Source organism: Copadichromis virginalis, linkage group LG6, assembly GCF_057382275.1.
Source record: "Copadichromis virginalis isolate Kocher_CV1m ecotype Utaka linkage group LG6, C_Virginalis_male_GT1.1, whole genome shotgun sequence".
Taxonomy (NCBI): domain Eukaryota; kingdom Metazoa; phylum Chordata; class Actinopteri; order Cichliformes; family Cichlidae; genus Copadichromis; species Copadichromis virginalis.
This window is the reverse complement of record NC_140623.1, coordinates 28,316,149-28,337,148: the sequence shown is the minus strand read 5'-3', so window position 1 is coordinate 28,337,148 and position 21,000 is coordinate 28,316,149. Positions and strand designations below refer to the sequence as shown.

The window sequence follows — 21,000 nt, the reverse complement described above, 5'->3', positions numbered from 1 at the left end:
TGTGTGTGTGTGTGTGTGTGTGTGTGTGTGTGTGTGTGTGTGTTTATGCACTTGCATTTGTTAGACCTTTACTAGTCTTCAAAAGATAGTATTAATTAACTATAATAGATTTATCTCCATCTCTCCAAATCCCAGGACACAAAACATCAAAAGTAATTTTTCACCCTTCAGTTTGATTCATAGGGGCAGATCGCTGTACATCAAAACAAATGTGAACTTATCACCATATGATAACTGTTACTTTTTAAACTATTATTTCAGGTAAAGAAACATGGCTTCTAGTGGCATCCTTGTTTTCAGTTTCACTGCCCTCTGTGTCACTGCAGTCAAGAGTGGTTGTAAGTTCTTTCATTATTTGAGAACAAGCATGAAAGGTGTGTCCTGCTCATGTCACCCCATCTGTCTTTTTCTACAGGTTTTATAAATGTGGAATGCAAAACTGAAAATGTGGGATTCCACGGCCAACAGTCACTGTTAGAGTGTATCATCCGGACAACAAAAGACGTACATGATCCAATTATACGTGTGGTCAGTTGGAAAAAACTGGCCTCTCCAAAAGATGAAGACGGCCTTCCCTTAGTGGCTTTTGTCAAAGGGAAATTAGAGAAAAAGCCAGGCTACAGGTTTGCTGATCCATCCTGGGACGAGAAAAACATGAATGTATCTCTGCTCATCGCCAAAACCTCAGTAGCAGACGAAGGACTTTACAATTGCATGGTGATCACAGACAGCGGTGATGACAAAGCGGTCACCACCCTTAAAGTTCAAGGTAAAACTGAAACATTTTACAAGGTTTTAGCACAGACTAATTATCTTTTTAAATGAATAATTTATACAAGAAATTAAACCTTTTAACAACTTCAGATGAAATGAAGTTTGATTGGTGACAACTTATTACATGTCAGCTACTATCGCTATCACCAGGTCTGGGCTGGGACATGTCCTGGTATTTTTTAGTCCATTTAAATATCTGCACATATTCTCCACCAGTGCAGAGTGCCTCTTCAAACAGGCTTTAAGCCTGTATGATTACTGGCAAATGATATTGACCCGTCAGTCCACCAGTGGGTATCCCAGATTACCAGTCCAACCCACATCTTTTTAAGGTTTCATGTTCAGTTTATTGACACTGCTATAAAGCCCTGGCTGTCATATGTTCCCCTGCGTGGCAACTGATTGCTCAGTCTGTAGGTAACGGAGCTGCAGCAAGTTTATTGGATTTTCCGGCAGAGTCGGACTGATGCTGGCATGGAACTATAAGTTAACTTTGTGTGTACTGTGTTTCAGTATTAGTATTCATATTAGTTTTCACATTAGTATTCAATGGTATTTACATGCTAGTATTCATATTATTCATATTAGTAGTGTCAATGTAGTATTTCAGCATTATATTTCTGATCAGAGTTATTTCTGCAAGGTATGTTGTTACAGTGCAGGGTTACGATCAGATTTTGTTGTGTTATTTGCCTTTATATTTAGGTTTATGAGCTACTAAATAGTTGAAAGAAACATTTAAATATTTTCTACTTATACATACAGTATTCCATAACCATTTTTCCACTGGCCACTCCATGCGCTTGATCTGTGTCAGCAATAAACCGTGACATCGTCAAATGTCTCTGACAATCGAGCATTACAGGAGAACAGCACTGATAACACATTTCAGAGACAGTGGGATTTTGTGTCCAATATAATAGACAACGCAATGTTCAGTAATACAATGAAATACTGTTCAATAATTTCAGCCACAGTTAAATTCAAGACCATGCTTTAAGTTAAATTTGAAACATGTTGCATAGACATGTATTGGTTAAGGATTTGAACAATCAAATGCCATAATTCATAATTCAACTGTAGAATAGCTTTAAAGTTGAGTTAAAAGGTTTATCTCAAGATAGTCAAACTGAATGCCAGCATATTGACACAGATGGGCTGCAGGATCTTGCCCAAGAGGTAGAAATCCAGCCAGAGACAAGCCCTGCTCCATTACCTACCTTCACTCCCACATGGGGTGGCAGCTGAGGTGAGTTTCTGTTGAGTGTCCTGAGTTCATGTATTATTGTGAGTTAATGAGTGACTTAAATCACACTTTATTTCCTTTCAGAGTTAGCAGTCCATGTGTCTTTCCTTTAAATGTTTAAAACCCACAGACACACCCAGAGTAGTTGCTTTTCTGGTTGGCTTTGTTAGGTGACGGCTGTGTGCGGACAGGGATAGGACCCAAGATGCAGACTCCAGAGAGAAACTTAAACCAAAACAGCTTTAATGCTGAACTCAAACATAACATAACTAGAAAAAGGTCAAAAATAAACTAACACCGGCAGATTGACAAAACACACAGCAACATAAACGGTAGATCGCGACGCAGACACTAAGAAACACAGGGCTTAAATACACAGAGGGAGCAATCAGGGAATGGGTAACAGGAGGGAAACACAGCTGGGACAAATCAGGCCTAACGAGACAAGGGGAAGCAAAACCAGACACATTAACATCAGACATGGACTTTCAAAGTAAAACAGGAAACATAACACAGACTCACATGCAGGCACTACAGAGGGAACAGAGATGTGGGACCAGGGCAGACACAAACACTGACTGAACACGGGGATATAGGAACTAAGGATACACAGAGACGTGAACTAGACAAGGGGATACAGGTGATAGGGGAGACAGAGCAACTAAAGAAGACAGAGACATAAACCATAAGACAGAACTCAAAGAAACCAAAGACTAGAAAATATAAATAATATAATAAACTCAAAAACCCTGGGTCAACGACCCAGGCATCCTAACAGGCTTTGGATTGTTGATCGTAGAATGGTTGGTTGCACTGCTGTTCTATAGAAGGTGATTTCTGTTTTTTTTTCTTTTTCCAACTTTGTTTTATTGATTTCAACAATGACATACAAAGTTAGCAACAGCAAAGTCAATCTTGATTTCAGAACAGTTGTATGTCCATTATACCCTCCTATAGAAGGTGATTTCAATGTGAGTACAGATCACTTGTTCTTTGTTTTGGTTAAAATGAATTGATGCGTTGTATGTCATTAAATGAACTGCATCTACTGACAGACAAAACCACATGTAGAACTACTGATGTTTTAACAATTCATCCATCCATCCATCCATCACTTATCTGAAATCTGGTTGTTTTGGCATAAGGCTAAGCAAGGTGTTCCCATATACAATGGGCAATATCCCCACTCAGCACTTCTCCTCCCTGACCAAACAAGGCCTGAGCCAAGCGCTGATTTTCCCTTTTGAAGTCACCAGACAAATTCCGAGAACTCCTTTAAGGCTTAAAGCCCTTTACCCTCCCTCCCTGAACTCCTGCCACACATGAGTTTTTGCTTCCACAAAGGCTAAACCTGCAGCAAACCTGCAGAAATTCTCCTTTTTTCTTCAGCCTGGTGATTTTCCCCACCAGCCGTGTTCACCCATGGCTCCTCATGTTGGTGCCATGACCAGCATGGTTTCAATTATACAGTTATACACAACAACACCCGAGAGCCACCTCTGCAATGAGCTCAAGACAGAAAATGACTCTTATTCAACGCAGAACGATAAACGCATGAACAAAATTAAGCCAACAATAATAAACAAAACTAAATCTATAGAATAACAACAAAAAACAAACAGATCTCAACACCAGTGTTTGGGTTTATCCGTCTACAAGTAATTTAAATTATTTAAAGTCTTTTGCTTGATTTGATTTTCAGAACAGTTTTACATCATGAAATGTTTGACTAGTTCAGTAACACTTTGAGATATATAGCTAAACTCACAAGTGAAAGATTTATGATCTCAAATCTTTTTGAGCTTCTTGAAATAAGTGTTTGGAATTTAGCCCCTAAATTCACCAGCTTTACATGCTGCTCATTATCAACGATTGACACTATGGACTAACAAGCCATTTGTGCAACAAACTTTACTGTTTCTTCTGATTTGTCCTTTCAGAAAGTAAAGTTTCACACTGGACATCCACTTTCTTGATCTTGGGAAAACATTTTGTTTTGGTCACATATCATGAACACTTAAAGGTCATCTGGCTCCATTTCAGACACTTACAGTGGGTATCCAGTCACTTTGCATGTCATGAACTTGTTTTTTCATGGTTTTTACATCTCCCTATGGTAAACACTTACATAGTGTTATAAATCTTTAAAGCTGATCAGTAGGGATGGGTACCGGTATCCGGTGCCATTATGGTTCTGACATAAACGGTAGTAACCAGACCGAAAAGCAGTGCACATTTCGGTGCTTTTTTTCCCTGAGATGTCACACACTTTGAATTCTAGCCAATCATTTTACCTTTCCAAGGGTAGTAGGCAGGCCCAGGTACGTACGTTCTTTTAGAGCAGAGCTACAGATTAAAAATGCCCAAGGCGAAGCGGTCAAAAGTCTGGCTGTACTCCACAGCAAAAGATGCAAACTCAGCAGCCTGCAACAAGTGCTTTAAGGTGATACTGTGCAAAGGAGGTAACACCTCGAATCTGATGAAACACCTGGCGACGCATAGCGTTTTTTTAAAAACCGAGAAATGCGCCGTATTTGATAGCTTGCTGCGAGACCTCACACCGAGCACATCTACTTCGTGTGTCGTGTCTGTTATCGGACCCGGAGTTAGCAGCCGTTCTTCTCTGTGTGACTAGCTTAATGTTGTCTGTGTGTAATTTACATTGAGTAGGCTAACCACGTTATTAAATTAATGCATGTAAGGTGAACTAGCAAACACCGTTGTAGTTACATGCGGCTGTCTTCTTGTTTGATGGCAGATGCTCCCTTCACCCTGGCCAAAAAGGCTAAAATGACCAAAGAAAAAGAGGGAAACAGCTAAACATGAGAGGTTTTTGATTAAAGTTTGTGGTTTTTCTCCATTGTTTAAGCACTGCTTCCAGCCAAGAGTGATACCATATATGCCCTATAGCTGCAGAAAAGGCTAACATTGTTATCTTTTTACAAAAAGAACAGCTAAACATGAGAGGTTTTTGGACAAAGTGTGTGCTCTCCATTCTTTAAGCACCGGTTCGAGCACAGTTTAAGCACTGGCACTGTTTCAAAAGTACCGGTTTGGTACTGGTATCGGATAAAACCTAAACGATACCCATCCCTACTGATCAGTGTGTGATTCCTACAACTGAATCAGAAGATGAAACAGGTGTGTAAAAATAACATTTTGTTTTATTAATGTTTCCATTATTACTCTGTAAGACACTTGTAATAGTAGGCATATACATTTTTAATATCTCACTGTAATGCCCCCCCCTCTGCAGGAAGCACCAGATTCCAGATGCACATACTGAACTGTTATATCAAGGGATGGGAATAAATAAGAATTTAGCAATTCCGATTCCATTATTGATATCACTTAACAATTCTACTTCTTACTGAGATTTCAGGCTGTGTTGAAGAGTAAAAGTGGTCATACCAAAAATAACTTTCAAGATCGATAGAAATGTTTAAACATTTTTTTTTGCTTTGTTTACTGTATTTCCATATACATATATATGTATCTTAGCAAAATATAAAAAAAGACTGATGCAGAACTCAGCACAGTACTGTAACTCTGATCTTAAAGCTATGTAAATTAAAAGATTAACTAAAATAGCCTCACTTCTTTGGCCTTATTATTATCCATGTTGCACTCTACGTAATTCATAATGTGAATGAATGACATGAATTAAAATAATTGATGGTGATCTGATTCTTGTGTTTTTGCTTTTATATTGTTTGACACATTTTAGTCATTTCCTTTTTTTAAAAAAATTTAAATCATTTAATCATCTTTTTTCCTCATCTACACATTTCATTGTATCTGTCTTGTCTCTGACAATGATTAGACATAAACTCCTTTCATACCAGCTTGCACTACCACTTTTTTAAAATAGCCAACAGTCTTGTTTTCTCTTCCTTCACTTATCTAAGAGTAAGTGAAGTACATGTTCTTGTACTTGCTTAAGGACATGTTCATACTTAGAGTGCCCTCTAATGGATATAACTACATGGGCACTTCTTGATGCGTGCTCAATCGTCCAGGTAAATAAGTCCCTTTCTGGCTCTTTCTAATAAAATTCCTTCCGTTCTTTTTAGGATTTCTCGGCTTATGCTGACTTCCACAGTGCTTACAGCTAAACTTTGTGTCATTTGGTTACAGCCAAAAGTAATATAACTCTTTTGTCTTGCATGATGAAACACATCATCACTTCATTTTAAATCATTCAGGAAACTGTGCTCGCTGTCTTTCCTGTCTCTGTGTGTATTTATATACTCTGTGGTTTAAAAAAACAAGTCAGTATATGTTGTCACTGCTGCAGACATTCAGGTAGTATGTCCATTTACTTTTCTTACATGTACTTTTCATATTTATATATTTAAGAGTTTATTTTGTGTTTGATTTCCTTGTTTACATAATGACCCTGTGGTTTAAATTAATATAATTTTAATGTTTGGTATGTGTCTCACAGAGTACTTCCAAAAACCTGATATTTAGTCAGTAAGGGTGGGTTTTAAAAATTGCATTGATTTTAGTTTGAATAATGCAATAACGATTGATGAAATCTTGAATCGATTTTTCTGGTCTTTTGTTTCTGGTTCTGTGAATTTTGGAGACTGACTAAAGTTGTTGCTTCATAATGTGAGATGTCTGCTTTCAGCACCCGACGGCACCCACACGGACATGCCGTCAGGTGTAAACGTCACTCATGAGTTGCCTCAGAACTTTGCACAACACTGTAAATCTGAAACTTTTTTCATACCAGCTTGCACTACCACCTTCTTAAAATAGCCAACGATCTTGTTTTCTGTGTCTTGCCTTACTCTTTGGTATTCCTAAGAGAGTAAGTGAAGAGTAAGAGTAAGTGAAGCACATGTTCTTGTACATGTTTTAGGACATGTTCATACTTATAGTGCCCTCTAATGGATATAACTGCATGGGCACTGTTATCCTTATCACTAAACCTATTTTCTTTAAAATTATGAAAATGCTTTTCTACAGAATTTAAACATAGGTGTCATCATGTTCTCAACTCTATGAGATAATCACATGAAAAAAATAACTCATAAGGTTTTACTTACTTTACTTCAGCACAACATCAGTTCCTTGTCTTTAGATTCCAACTTAGCTGGAATCATGTAGTTTATTACATGATTCCACGTTTACCTTTTTTAATCTCTGAGATTGAATGTGCTATGTTAAAGCTCACAGATTTAATGATTTAATAGATTTTGTTAAAAACAAAACAAAACATATACACACCACTTACCCTGTTAGTGTGGGGATGACCACTACTCTGTGGTGTTTGGAATTTTGCAAAACTGAAAAAAACAACAACCCAAAAAACAAATTAAACAGACACAAACTATCTACACATATAAATTAAGGGCTCTTTCTAATAAACACATCATCACTTCATATTAAATCATTCAGGAAACCGTGCTCGCTGTCTTTCCTGTGTGTGTGTGTGTGTGTGTGTGTGTGTGTGTGTGTGTGTGTGTATATATATATATATATGTGTGTGTGTGTTCTGTGGTTTAAAAAAAAGTCAGTATATGTTGTCACTGCTGTAGACACGATACCACACTACTGACGTTGAAACAACTAGTAGCTCAGCGTTCCAAAATTCAGAAGAAGGAACGGCTAGAGATCGACAAGGTACAACACAAATGCTATGGCAAGGGGGAGCCAGGACGAAGTATCCAGGTCTTGAAACCTGGATACTTCGTAGCTGGTTACCAAGGCTATGTGAAGTACCCTTAGATCAGGGGTGTCAAACTCAAATACACAGTGGGCCAAAATTCAAAACTGGAACAAAGTCGCGGGCTAATGTTAATATTTATTGAAATATATTTATTCCTCCAGATATAAGAATGAATCTTTTCTTAAGGACTCAAACACGTTTTGCTGAAAAACTGAATATGGAACAAGCAAAGCTTAATACTAAACAATATATATATTAGCTGTATAATACCAGTAGGCCAGCTCTAATAGTAATTTGGTATGGCTTCGCGGGCCAAATGTAATTAGGCTGCGGGCCAAATTTGGCCCGCAGGCCAGAGTTTGACACCTATGCCTTAGATGATGTGTATGCAGCACTATGGACCACGACCAATACCAAGACTACCCAGCTGATCTACACTATGGCAGCAGTGAACAGTGAGATGCTTGGTTACAAGTTGAACAGCCACAAGGAGCAGTACCCTCCATGGAGAAGGAGACCAGAGGTCAAACTCAAGGTAGAACAGAGGGAGGTTAGCCAGCTATGGGAGCTGCAGAAAGAAGTACAGCAAGCTGTCCATACCTGAGGCCTTGGAAACTGCAAAGCAAAGACTCACAGCCTTGGCTAGCCGCTTGAAAAAGTTTACCAGAGAAATAGAGGTATACTCTCAGTGGCAGGGGAACATTATGAGAACTTTCACTTACTCTTAGGTTTCTGTTTCTGAGTCCATACATATTATGATGACAGGTTTGACCTGACCAGGTTTAATCAAAGAAATTATCCACATCTGCTCATTCTGCTTAAAAGATGGGCAAGATGGGAGGTGAGGTTAGTGAAAGAGCAAGTGTGGAAGTGACACAAGCATAAAGAGGAGTGCTAGCATAGTTAGAGAGTCATTTAACAGTTTTTCTGTTTCACCAGAAGCATCAATATTGTTTAAATGTATGCTTACACACAATTTTCCCTGGTTTGAGTGCAAGAGGACACATAAATAACTTGGGGATTACATCAAGAAGGACATGATGCACCATTAGATACAAAATTCTGCCAAATCCAATATGTAGAGCTACACACTCTCACTTCTCTTGGATAAGAGAGTAGGAAAAGTAGCTTTTACTTTGAATCACTTAAATGCATTTTGCACCCTGTTGTTTAATTTGTAAAAAAAACCAAAAAAAAACGTCACGGTGGCACGGTGGTTAGCACTGTTGCCGCATAGCAAGAAGGTCCTGAGTTCAATTCCACCATCAGGCCGGGGTCTTTCTGTGTGGAGTTTGCATGTCCTCCCCGTGTTTGCGTGGGTTCCCTCCAGGTACTCCGGCTTCCTCCCACCATCCAAAGACATGCACCTTGTGGGGATAGGTTAATTGGATAATCCAAATTGCCACTAGGTGTGAATGTGCGAGTGAGTGTGAATGGTTGTCTGTCCCTGTGTGTTGGCCCTGCGACAGACTGGCGACCTGTCCAGGGTGTACCCCGCCTCTCGCCCTATGACAGCTGGGATAGGCTCCAGCGCCCCCCGCAACCCTGAAAAGGATAAGCGAATGGACGGATGGAAAAAAAAAAAAGCAGATCCCTTTGATGTAAAACAGTTGCAAACTGAGCCTGTTAATTTTAACTGTCATTTCAGGTAAATAATCATGGCCTCCGGTGGCACTCCTTTATTCATTTTCATTGTCCTCTGCATCAGTGCAGTTAAGATTGATGGTAAGTTTATTCATAATCTGAGAACTTAGTGTGCTCTCTACTCATGTAACGTCACATCTAATTTTACTTTCTGTTTCTACAGATTTTATAAAAGTGGAATGCAAAACTAAAAACGTAGGACACTATGGCCAACAGTCACTGCTGGAGTGTGTCGTTAAAACAGGACAATTTGTAACTGATCCAAATATTCGTATGGTTGCTTGGAAAAAACTGACCTCTCCAGAAGACGAAGGTGATCTCGTGTTGGGTTTTAAGAGAGGGAAATTGGACGAGCCAAAGCGAGGCTACAGGTTTGCTGAACCATCATGGGACGAGAAGAACATGAATGTATCTCTGCTCATCACCAACACTGCAGTGGCAGATGATGGAGATTACAAGTGCATAGTGATTACAGACAGTGGTGATGACAGCATGGTCACTAACCTTGAAGTCCAAGGTAAAACTGACATATATTACAACATTTTAGCACAGACTTATTAAATCAAGATTTTAAATAAGAAATTGAATTACATTTTTTATCACATATAAAGGACTATGGCTATTACATATTATTATTATTATTATTATTATTATTATTTTATTTAATTAAAAACAAAGTGCAGTCTTCATGCTTTAGAAAAAAGGAAAGTTTTAAGCCTACTTTTAAGATTAGGCTTAAAACTTTCCTTTTTTCTAAAGCATATAGTTAGGGCTGGACCAGGTGACCCTGAATCCTCCCTTAGTTATGCTGCAATAGACATAGGCTGCCGGGGGATTCCCATGATGCATTGAGTTTTTCCTTTCCAGTCACCTTTCTCGCTCACTATGTATTAACAGACCTCTCTGCATTGAATCATATCTGTTATTAACCTCTGTCTCTCTTCCACAGCATGTTTTTTATCCTGTCTTCCTTCTCTCACCCCAACCGGTCGCAGCAGATGGCCGCCCCTCCCTGAGCCTGGTTCTGCCGGAGGTTTCTTCCTGTTAAAAGGGAGTTTTTCCTTCCCACTGTTGCCAAAGTGCTTGCTCATAGGGGGTCATATGATTGTTGGGTTTTTTTCTCTGTATCTATGAAGCGCCTTGAGGCGACTTATGTTGTTATTTGGCGCTATATAAATAAAATTGAATTGAATCTTTGTAATTACGTTTTTATTTCTTTAGCCAAATACAGCACACTACACCTGAGAAAATTACTGCTGACAGCTTTTACATATCAGCTATTATAATAATCACATCTTTTAAAGATGTTATTTTATTAATGTCAAGGTGCAATGTTCAGCTCAGTGATTGTGCTTCCCATTTTGTCTCTGCAGCCAGATACAGTATCTTGACTGTATACTCCATCCCTGAGAAAATTGTCCCAAATACAGACAGTACCCTGATCTGTGAGTCTCGTGGAGGCTACCCACAGGGAACAATTCACTGGTTTGATGAAGAGAAACATGAGTGGACAGGAAGCTCTGAAATGGAGGTGACACAGTCAGACGATGGTTTGTTTCAACTCACAGGCAGACTCCATTTGTTTAGAGGATCCACTTTCCAGAGGTATACCTGTGTTGTGTTAAATGCCAGTGGAGGAAAAGAGGATGAGATCATATTTGAAATGCCAGCACCACCAAGACTAACACCTCCTTCAGGTATACTTTATTACACAAAATTATGCACCACACGTGATACTTTATATCATATTCCCAGCAAAGATGCCCATGCCCACAGCTGGTAGGTGTGTTCAGCTGTGTGAGCAGGGCAAACCCACACATTCTATGTGGATCTCAAGTGAGTGTGCACATACAGGGTCCAAAGCAGTTTTGCCCTTTGGGGCTCCCAAGAGGGAATTCTGTGGACATCCACAGTTAATGACAGAAACCTATGGGGAGCTCATGAAGAGTAGCTACAGTGAGGAGTTCTTGTGGGGCTCCCCACAGTGCCTCCAGTACATGGCCCAGGGCTCTGATAGGGGATATTTGCTGGGATATACAATCAAATATGAGAATTCATCTGTAGAATAAGTTTGTATTTGTGTCACATCAGATTGTATTGAACAATAAACTCTAATAGACTTAGAGCTTTTTATTGTCATTGTGCAGTTTCTTGCACAGTGAAATCGGCTAGCTGGACCACAAAGGTGCAAAAGTAAGAAGAAGAGAAACCAATATACAACTAGGGGGGAAAAACAGTAAAGGGTTTACACATTTAAAAAAATATAAATTGTATTTCAATTCTCTTTTTTACGTCTAAAAAAATAAAACAGATGTTTCTGACCAACATCGTATTGAACACTTAAAACAGTCTGGTGTTAAAGGCCAGACCAGACTGGCTAATGCTTGTTGTTTTATAGAAAATTCCCCCACCCGTTCATTAACTATCCCAGGCACTCTCCTCACAATCCTATTATCCGTCACAATACTGCAAGTAATGCCTGCCATTTTGTTTCTTCTTTACTCTCTACTTCTACATGATTATTGTTTCAAAATAAAGGAAATGCTCAATTTGTACATTCCCCTCTGACAGGTAAAGAGACATTGAATGTAGTTTAGTATATTATAACAGGGAGAACTAAAAGACCAACAATTATCATGTATTCTTGTGTTTCCTAATTTTAGAGATTAGCTCACTATTTTTTTCTGTTGTTGGACAAGGTCCAGAGCCAATAGAGATCTGCAAAATAGTTGTCCGTCTGGTGGTAACTGGTTCACTGATGGTAGGATTGCTGTGTGTGCTGTTGTTCTACAGATGGAGAGCTCAACGTGAGTACGCGTTCCTCGTTTCTCTTATCTGATGGATTACACCTGTTTAAATGAACTGTCTTTTTAAGAAGAATCACATATAGAAAATAAATGTAACTATCCAGAATTGTTGATGTTTGAACATATTTAATATTTTAGTTTTTCTGAGAATCAAGACCCACTGTTTAAAAACTCCTTTACAATTTAACTTACCACAAGGTGCTCGCTAGATGTATCCACTGTAACATTGAGAAATGCCACTAATCAACACATTATTCAGCTGTTAATGTTGCTACTCATGAAGGAAAATTCTTACAGGCAAATGCTAAAGTGAAGATGAAAAACCTGTAACACCTTTTTTTCAGGATGGGAAAATGCACTCCTTTTGTTATTTTATTGGATTAAATGAGGCTACTGTAAACTTTAATCAAGTTTAATCAGGTTACTTTTTCAATAATTTTTCTTAATAGGCATCATAAGCTGTCTCATACAGGTGATAAAATACAAGTATAGATATCTACAGTAATTTTTTTTTTTTTACCAAATACTGTCTTGTAACTTTTTTTTTCTCTTTTTGACAGAGGTCCAGAAGTGCTCTACTGAACCTCGTACGGGTACGTAAATCTTTGGATATACTGGATTTACTGCTCTTCTACTTCCTTCCTCCAGTATCACACTGAACATTTCCAGTTTTCAAAAGGCCAAGATTTCTGTTTGAGACACTTACAGCAGGATATCCGTCTGTGCTTGTATGTCCTGAACGTCTATATAAGTAAAATCTTAAACAGTGTTTTAAATCATTCCAGTTTACAGACCTGAAGTGAATCTGTAGGCAGGTATGTACATCACAGTAATCTGTCTGTATTTAACACTTGGTTTTAAGACATCATTCAGATTGTGATGTTAAATCTTTCTGTAGATTGCACTTCTCACATGTTTACAGGCCACCATATACTGATAAGAATACCAACATGCACCAAAATATGTATAAGACAAATACATATCAAAAGTCTAATGCCCTAATGCTGTTTCTTTGTCTCTCAGCAGGAGGCACCACACACCAGATGATTATACTGTATCAATTTAATGCAACACTTCCTTATTCGCTATTTGCGCTATTTGTATTTACCTATTGCAAACACAGTGTATAACCAAACATACCCTGTATTACTGCGATTTAGCAGACAACCCATAAGACCTTTATTCACTTAAACTCTGTATATAAAGAATAAAGTCTTGAGCTTAAAAAAACCCATCTTTGAATCAAGCCAAGATCAACGAGGCAGGGAACCGTTACAGCCAAGTCATTTACAAACAATCACACCAGACTAGAAAGTGAAGACTTCTGATTTCACTTGGTTGACTGAGGAAATGTTTGTGTACATATAACACAATCATGTGTTGTCCATACAGTAATTGTATTGCTTTGCAGTTAAACAGCATTTATTTGCAGTTAAACAGCATTTATTCTCACTTCCACTTCTCATGTTTATTATATATTTTGGGGATAGCACCACGTTGTTATGTGGTATGTGTGTAAATCTGTTGTTCCCAACACATACAGACATACAATGATCTTTTTATGGTTTTATAATGCTTTACAAAATATATATTAACGTCACTTAGACAATGATACGGAATACGTAGAACTGTCTAAAGCCTGAATAACTGATGGAACTGTATGTTTGAACTGTGGCTTGACAGAGCAGTCAAGAAATGTTGGCCTTACTGTTATATGATGTACACTTCTCCAAAAGGGCATTAAATGGACTTTCCATCCCCCAGCTCGCTCCCTTCATGGAGGTGTATGGGAAAGACAGGATCTGTGAGAAAAATTCTCAATTCCACCTTAAATGTACAAAGTCTTGATGAAGAGGGTCTCAGGACTGCTTTATGTGAAGCTGAAGCTTTTTGAATGCTCGTCCCACAAAGGCTTCTACAAATCCAAATGACCTTGAAGCACTTACCCAGAACCACCTGTTGCTTCTTAAGACTGCACCATTACTACCACCAGGATGTTTTCAGAAAGATGACATATATGCTCACCGCACATGGAAATAAGTCCAATATATGTTGGATTTATTCTGGAAATGTGGATTAAGGAATATCTTCCACAACTGCAACAAAGACAGAAATGGTGCAATCCAAGACGAAACTTCATGCCAGGACACATTGTGTTCATTGTTGATGGTTCAGCACAATGGAATTCCTGGATAACTGGAAAAATTGAAGAGACAATTCAGGACAAAAAAGGATTTGTTCTTAAATAGAGCTATAAATAAAGTCTGTCTTTTGCAGGAAGCAGAGAACTTTAACAAACTTGAATTACTTAATCATCTCCAAGTGGCTTACTTTTTTTACTTATGGGTTATTAACTTCACAGATGGTGAACCGTGGTGTTATAAGTAGTGGTACTGGTCAATTTTGCACTACAGGGTAATTGGAATTCTTTATAAACCAGCAAAAGTTGTAAGACTTGATTATTTTGTAATTATGATTTGAAGAAGAATAATTAGGGGCCAGTATTGTAAGAGCCAAATTGAATGTTTATGTTTTGTTTATTTGTTCTGGTGGCACAGGTGTTTAGATTTTCCTGCACCTCAGGTGATTACATTGGGGTGTTATTTACCTGACGCTGGCGCACTAAACAGAAAGTACGGGTAAGTGTTGGGGTCTTTTTGCAAACTTTTCTGATGACCGTCATTTTAGCACGTTATTTCACGTCACCTTTCAGTCCTATTCACAAACAACGTAAGTTAATACATGCGCTATTTGTTTTGATTGAAAGTGGAAGTTTATTGTTTTTGTTTTAAAATAAAACAAAAACTAACTCAGCCTGATGGAAATCACAACACAGACTGATGCAACAAAAACCAGTAAGTAGGGTGTACAGCATACACCATAGTCTATGGCACACAGGAGTATTAGGTTATTAAGTACACGCTGGTAAGTTGTCTTGTAGAAACTGATTAATTGAAACAAATGAGCTGGCTGTGTGTGCAACAGCACAACAAAACATTACCTGTCCTTTTATTAACTGCACAAGTAGTGGTGGTCATTAGCTGCTAGCTAACTGGGTTAGGGTGTCAAGGGTTTGTAGCTTTGTCCACGGTTCAAGAGAACATATTTAGTTTTAAAGTAGGTTACAGGGCTTTTCCCTGCCTTTCTGGAGCACTTATATTTCACGAAAAACTATCTGATATGCCAATCCACATAATTATGGATCATTATAACATGATATTTTAAAAAATTACAGTGTTTAAAAAAATGCATGAAGAAACAGATTATATTAGATTTATATTTGGAAAATGACAAAATGCTGATTTTACAGCAGTAAAATTATTGTATTTCTACAGTTTAAACATTTAATAAGCTTTCTACCTTGCACAGAGTTGATAGTGAAACAAATTATATCATCATAAATGCATTATTTATATTTATTACTTTATTTTTTAAATTCTCATTACTTTATTATTATAGCACTAGGAGTAAATAACAAGGCAAGGATTCTGTATCAGCACCATGATGAAAACTTGTGTCCATAGTGTATTAGAATTAGTATTAGTATTCTAAAGAAGGTATAAAATGTCATTGTGCGTGTGTTTGTACATGTTTTACATGTATCGATTTGTTTAATATATTACACATGATATAACATTGACCACACATGCCCAGTAAGGACATGAGGAGGAAACTGACAGAAGGAGCTGTGAGAGACTGTGGATCCCTCAGCAGCTGGATTAAAAAGACAGGTAACATTAACACATGTACAGGTTGTTGCATTGCAGAGGTATTCAAGTATTAAAACAATAATAAACACAATTGCAATGATTTGGTTCTATAACATTTTCTATTGTTACTTTATTATGGATTAGGTACAAGAGTTTTTAAGTATGGATAATTAAATAATAGTTTAATGCAATAGCAAATTGTGCCTTGTTCTCAGATGGACAGCAAGTGGACAGTGATAGATCAGTGAGGAGATGAAAGGAGGAAGAGAGGCAAAGAGTGAGTCACAGGCAGAGCCTTGTTTATTTCTGGTATGTTATGGTTCCAATCTTTGCATTGTATTGTTATCATCTCATAGCACTTGTTTAATCAGCTACCATCTCTCCTATGGACTTCTTAATGTCTACAGTCTCAAATCAACACAGCTCTGCCCTCCAGCACTGTTAGCAGCAGGAGCAACCGCTCAACAGCAACATTGTAGCTCATCAGGTAAAACACAGGCTACGTTTGCTTTGCATTGTTCCCACCTGATGACAGTGATATAGTATGATGCAATTCCATATTAGATTCCTGATAAATGTGGGTTTTTGTTATTCAGCCTGGTTTTAAACGCCCCTTTTTAACTTTGAGCACCCGCCCCTTTAAACATCTCTGCATGGCCCTGAGTACCTTTAATAGTACCTTATAGTATTGCTGTTTGTGCTATAACTGTCAATATTAAAGAAGGGGGGGGGGGGGGGGGCGCACAGTGACAAGTTTTCTGTCTTAATTTATGCTGGAAGTGATAGCAGAGCTGTACATTTAAATTTTTCAGAAATCCATCAGTCAGAACATGGTATATTATGTTTAGCTGGAAGCTAGCAAGCTAACGCCAGGCTAACTTCCCATTACGTTAAATTTCATGAGTTCTGTTTTCACGGATGCCTGGATTTTGAACTTAATTGGTACACCTGGTAGAGCAGCCACACTGACCATTTTATTAAAGATGAAATAATTTAGACAGTTTGTAATGCTAAGTGATACCGCAGTGTTTGTTTGACTTTGGGAGCTGAAGCAGAGTTTGGACCCGGAATCGGCTAATGTCGTCAGACTTAAAGACCGGGTTACTATAAGCTATGCAGAGCGAGCCCTCTTATTAATAAACAATCTTTGGTCAACCATGGAGGCGCGCATGCCGCGTCATTCCCTGGTTACAGCAGCCTGGGGAAAAAAAAGATTTCTTCAGCTATTGGTTATGAGTTTTAGCTTCTTGTTGTGTTTTATACGTAAAGGAGGAACAGGTGCGCAACATGGCTAACAAAATTAAGCCAGAGGAAAATCCCAAATCTGAGTATGGTGAGCTGATGTCAACCATTGGTGTTCTCAGAGATCTGCTTTCAGCCTTTAAAGTTTCCAATGGCAGCTGAGAGAACAATGGAATAAATGAGTTTAGAGTTAAATGCTTTGTAAGAACTGTGTTCATTTGTTGTTAGAGATTTAAATCAGTTTCTAATTTTTTTTTAATAAAATTATTATTAGCATAAACCCATTGTTTCTAAAGTGGATTATATTTTTATGAGTGTTAGGTTGTTAAGTTCAGTGTTATCTTAATTATCTTCCTGTTTAACAGTAGGCAGTGTATTTTTATCCCACGTGCCAATATTAGCCTAATGAAACTGTTTTATTGTTTTACAGATAACTTAGTTGTAATATGTTTTGACAGTTTTTTTGCTGACAAATCAGGACACCTCAGAAATCTGACTGTAAGGAGAATGACAAAATATCCAAATGGGAGAAAATAAGAGGCTAAAATAGCTTTAAACAAGTGCATCCTATCCTTTAAATTGTATTCCATTATTAATGTCATGCTTAGAATTAACCACAGTGTCAGCTGAGCATGGCCTGATCAGTTAACATTGTTTCATATCAGTCCTTCAGTATTGCAGCATCTTTGAGGCCAAACATCTCCACTTTGGTCATGTCTGTCCAAGGGACACTGTCCCAGAACTCTCGTGATTTGTTCACATAAAACTTTGCAAAATCCTGCTGCCATGTTGTTTTGGGGGAGAATAAACTTCTTATTCCTTTTTCGTTGTTTTGCAAATTGGTGTTCGAATAAAACAACCGTGTTTTATTGTAGCCACTGGAATTTCTGTCATAGTAATTATACTGCAGCACATCTATGAACAATCAGCCCATAAAATATGAATACAAGTCTGTGAAAGTTTTCCTTATTCACTTACAAGTAATTCATTAACTTTAAAAATAGGGCCCCTGCTTTTAAAGTTAAACAAATATCACTGTAAGAAATATTTCAGGAACTGGCTAAATAACCCATATGGAAAAAATATATATAAACCTTATAAAGTTTGTATCCGTCTTGTGTGAAACTTGTATGAAAAGCATACAAGAGTGAAAACAGAAAAATTATATAAATGAAACTTGTATGTTCTGGATACTTACTAAAACAATAAATGAAAGTGGCCACTTTCATGAGTAAATCATATAAGCCTTATATGATTCACTATATGAAGTAGGCCACATCTGATGCAAGTCTTTTATAAGTTTTTCTATTTCTTTTCCATATGGGAAACCTCCAGTATAAGCAGGTTAAAAGACGACAATGGTCAAAATATGTCTTTATACAAAAGAGCCTGTTATTCATAACAGCACCTTCTCCATTGTTGCACAGAGAAATCAGCAGTTCAAAAATGTGTAAGAAACTGTGTGTCCTTGATCATCTTTTCATAAATAAGGAAGCTGTTGTTTAATGATGAATGTTTGCCTTTATCTTGGCAACCAGTGCAGTTTGATCCTAATTTCACAGGACCTGTAATGAATAGGTAAGTCTCACTCAAAGCTCACTGGATAGGTGGTGAAATCCTTACATTTTAGCCCCCCTAGGACAGGGGGGCTAAAATGTCTAGCTGTGTGGTTTCTGGTGTAATGTGTAGAGCAGGGCGATATGGCCAAAAATATTTATCACGATATATATTTGAAAATTTGCGATAACGATATAACTGACGATATAATTGATGCGAGACAAAATACAACTCCACAACATTACTAGCGCAAAAAGACAACCTTCCATTTATTTTCACTTAAACAAGAAGCTGGTTTTTATGTACATTAAAGCTTTATAAAAATTTAACAGTGCAAATGCAAATTCCTTGCTGAAAGTTTAACCAAAAGGCATTTCCAGTAGAAATGTGCTGACACATCCTGAGCATAACCATGTATAATATCCACTGAAGTTAAAAAGATTAAACTGCAGTGTGCAGTACGTATTTTTCGGACCATAAGGTGCACGGGATTATAAGGCACATTAAGCGAAACAAAGCAGTCAGATAAATCAAACTTTATTAAACTCATTCTTCTTGCTTCCTCCACTTCTGTACTATTGATTCATTAATGTTGAATTCTCTGGCAGCTGCTCTATTCCCATGTTGTTGCAGTATATTAATGACTAACCTCGTATTGTGGATGGATTATCTCAGTTGTTCTCCTGACTGAAGTTTGGTCCGTTTACAGCATCCTGCCATGCGATTGCATTTGTCTCTAACCATGAGGAACCTTCACGTTAACTTTTATAAGTGGAAAAATGTTAGTGTTCGTCCTCCAGCTTCACTGTTTATGTTATGCTAACATAGCTGTGTCGCTAGCGATCACGTAGCACATCATTATATACCAGCTAGCCCAACTTCAGTAACCCTACAAACGTGCTGTTTAGTTTCCCGTCTTCATTTATGTTGGACGTGATAGCAGAGCTGTACGTTTGAATATTTCCAGAAATCTCTGTCAGAACATGCTATATCATGCTTAGGTAACTAGCGAAGCTAGCGAGCTAACTTCCGCTAGCTTCCTGCTAACTCCGTTAAATGTAATAAATTTTGTTTTCATGGATGCCTGGAAGTTAAACTTCATAGTTACACCTGGTAAAGCAGCAATGCTGATCGTTTTATTAAAGATGAAAGAATTTAGACAGTTTTTAACTCTCAGTGATGCTGCAGTGTTCGTTTGACCTGAAGCATATGGAGTTTAGGACCCAGATTACTCCCAGATTTAAGAGCATCTTAGTCCGACAAATACGACAATAACGACGGCCGCTTGCATGTTCTGCAAAAAAATGTGCTTTGTCGTGTATCTGACGGACAAACACCAAACCAGTTCCACATCACTGAAGTTGCACCATTTTTACAAACCAATTCTGGTTCATCTGTTTCACTCACCAATCGGCCATGTGCGTATGAAAACAAAGGCACTGCGCATGCGCGTTTTACTCATATTCTATCGCGATATTTCATTTTCCTATCGTTACCTAACATTATACCGGTATTACCGTGAACAGTATAATATGGCCCAGCCCTAGTAATGTGTGTGTTTTTGTTGACCCCTGGAAGACACATTTATCACCACAAAATTAAACACCCATGCAAGACTTACCCTGTCCATGTTACTTAATGTTATCTCACTTCTTTTTAAAAAGAAAACACAGACGGTGTACTGATATAATGCGCGATATTCTCTTCCTGCTGTTCATCACCTATAGTAGTCAAAGTTTTAGTTTTAAAAGAAACCTAACCCTGTCACCCAAACTTTATCTGCCCCACTGTTTTCATATGTCCTTGTTTTTCACTCCACACTCACTGCTGCACTTTAGCAAACAAAGTCTCAATAAAGAGTCAATTATTAGTGTAGTATTAATGTGCTGTGCAACCAGTCAATTATGCTCATAAACCATTTGTTTTATTACAAGTGCATGTTTGAAACAATGTAAGACAGGCCATCAATTTACTTGTCCTTACCGCTGGCTGTGAACACTTCTGATTGTGAGAGTTCCTGTTCTCCCCCATTGTCTGCATCATGAAATGCCCACCCCTTGTCTGACCTCGAAAAAAAGTAGAAAAGTTTTGATCTGAGTCAGTGAGAGTAACAATCTGAATATAACTACTGTCCGATGCAGAATTTTTTGGCATACTGTATTTGTTAAATGCCTCTTACCGGACTCGTGATGGTATGACATATAGTCTGATTGCTGACAAAAAACCATCAAAAACGGTTGTAGCTTTGTTGTTGGTGGCAGCTTTAAGGTAGACAATTAACCTAGAAGAACCATCTATCCCACCATGGACAACAAATCTCCTTCTGACAAGGCAGAAATA

At 38.0% G+C, this 21,000-nt stretch overlaps 1 protein-coding gene across 1 annotated transcript; it reads left to right on the top strand.

Annotated features, from left to right (window-relative positions):
• The first annotated feature begins 271 nt into the window (after nt 1-271).
• On the top strand, nt 272-12,886 carry LOC146708003 (hemicentin-1-like). The gene is made up of 7 exons (XM_085460789.1): nt 272-338; nt 416-769; nt 9,448-9,861; nt 10,718-11,123; nt 11,182-11,300; nt 12,008-12,151; nt 12,712-12,886. The coding sequence occupies exons 1-7, from the start codon at nt 272-274 to the stop codon at nt 12,750-12,752; spliced, it is 1,545 nt and encodes a 514-aa protein (XP_085316915.1). The 3' UTR covers nt 12,753-12,886.
• Nucleotides 12,887-21,000: the final 8,114 nt, after the last annotated feature.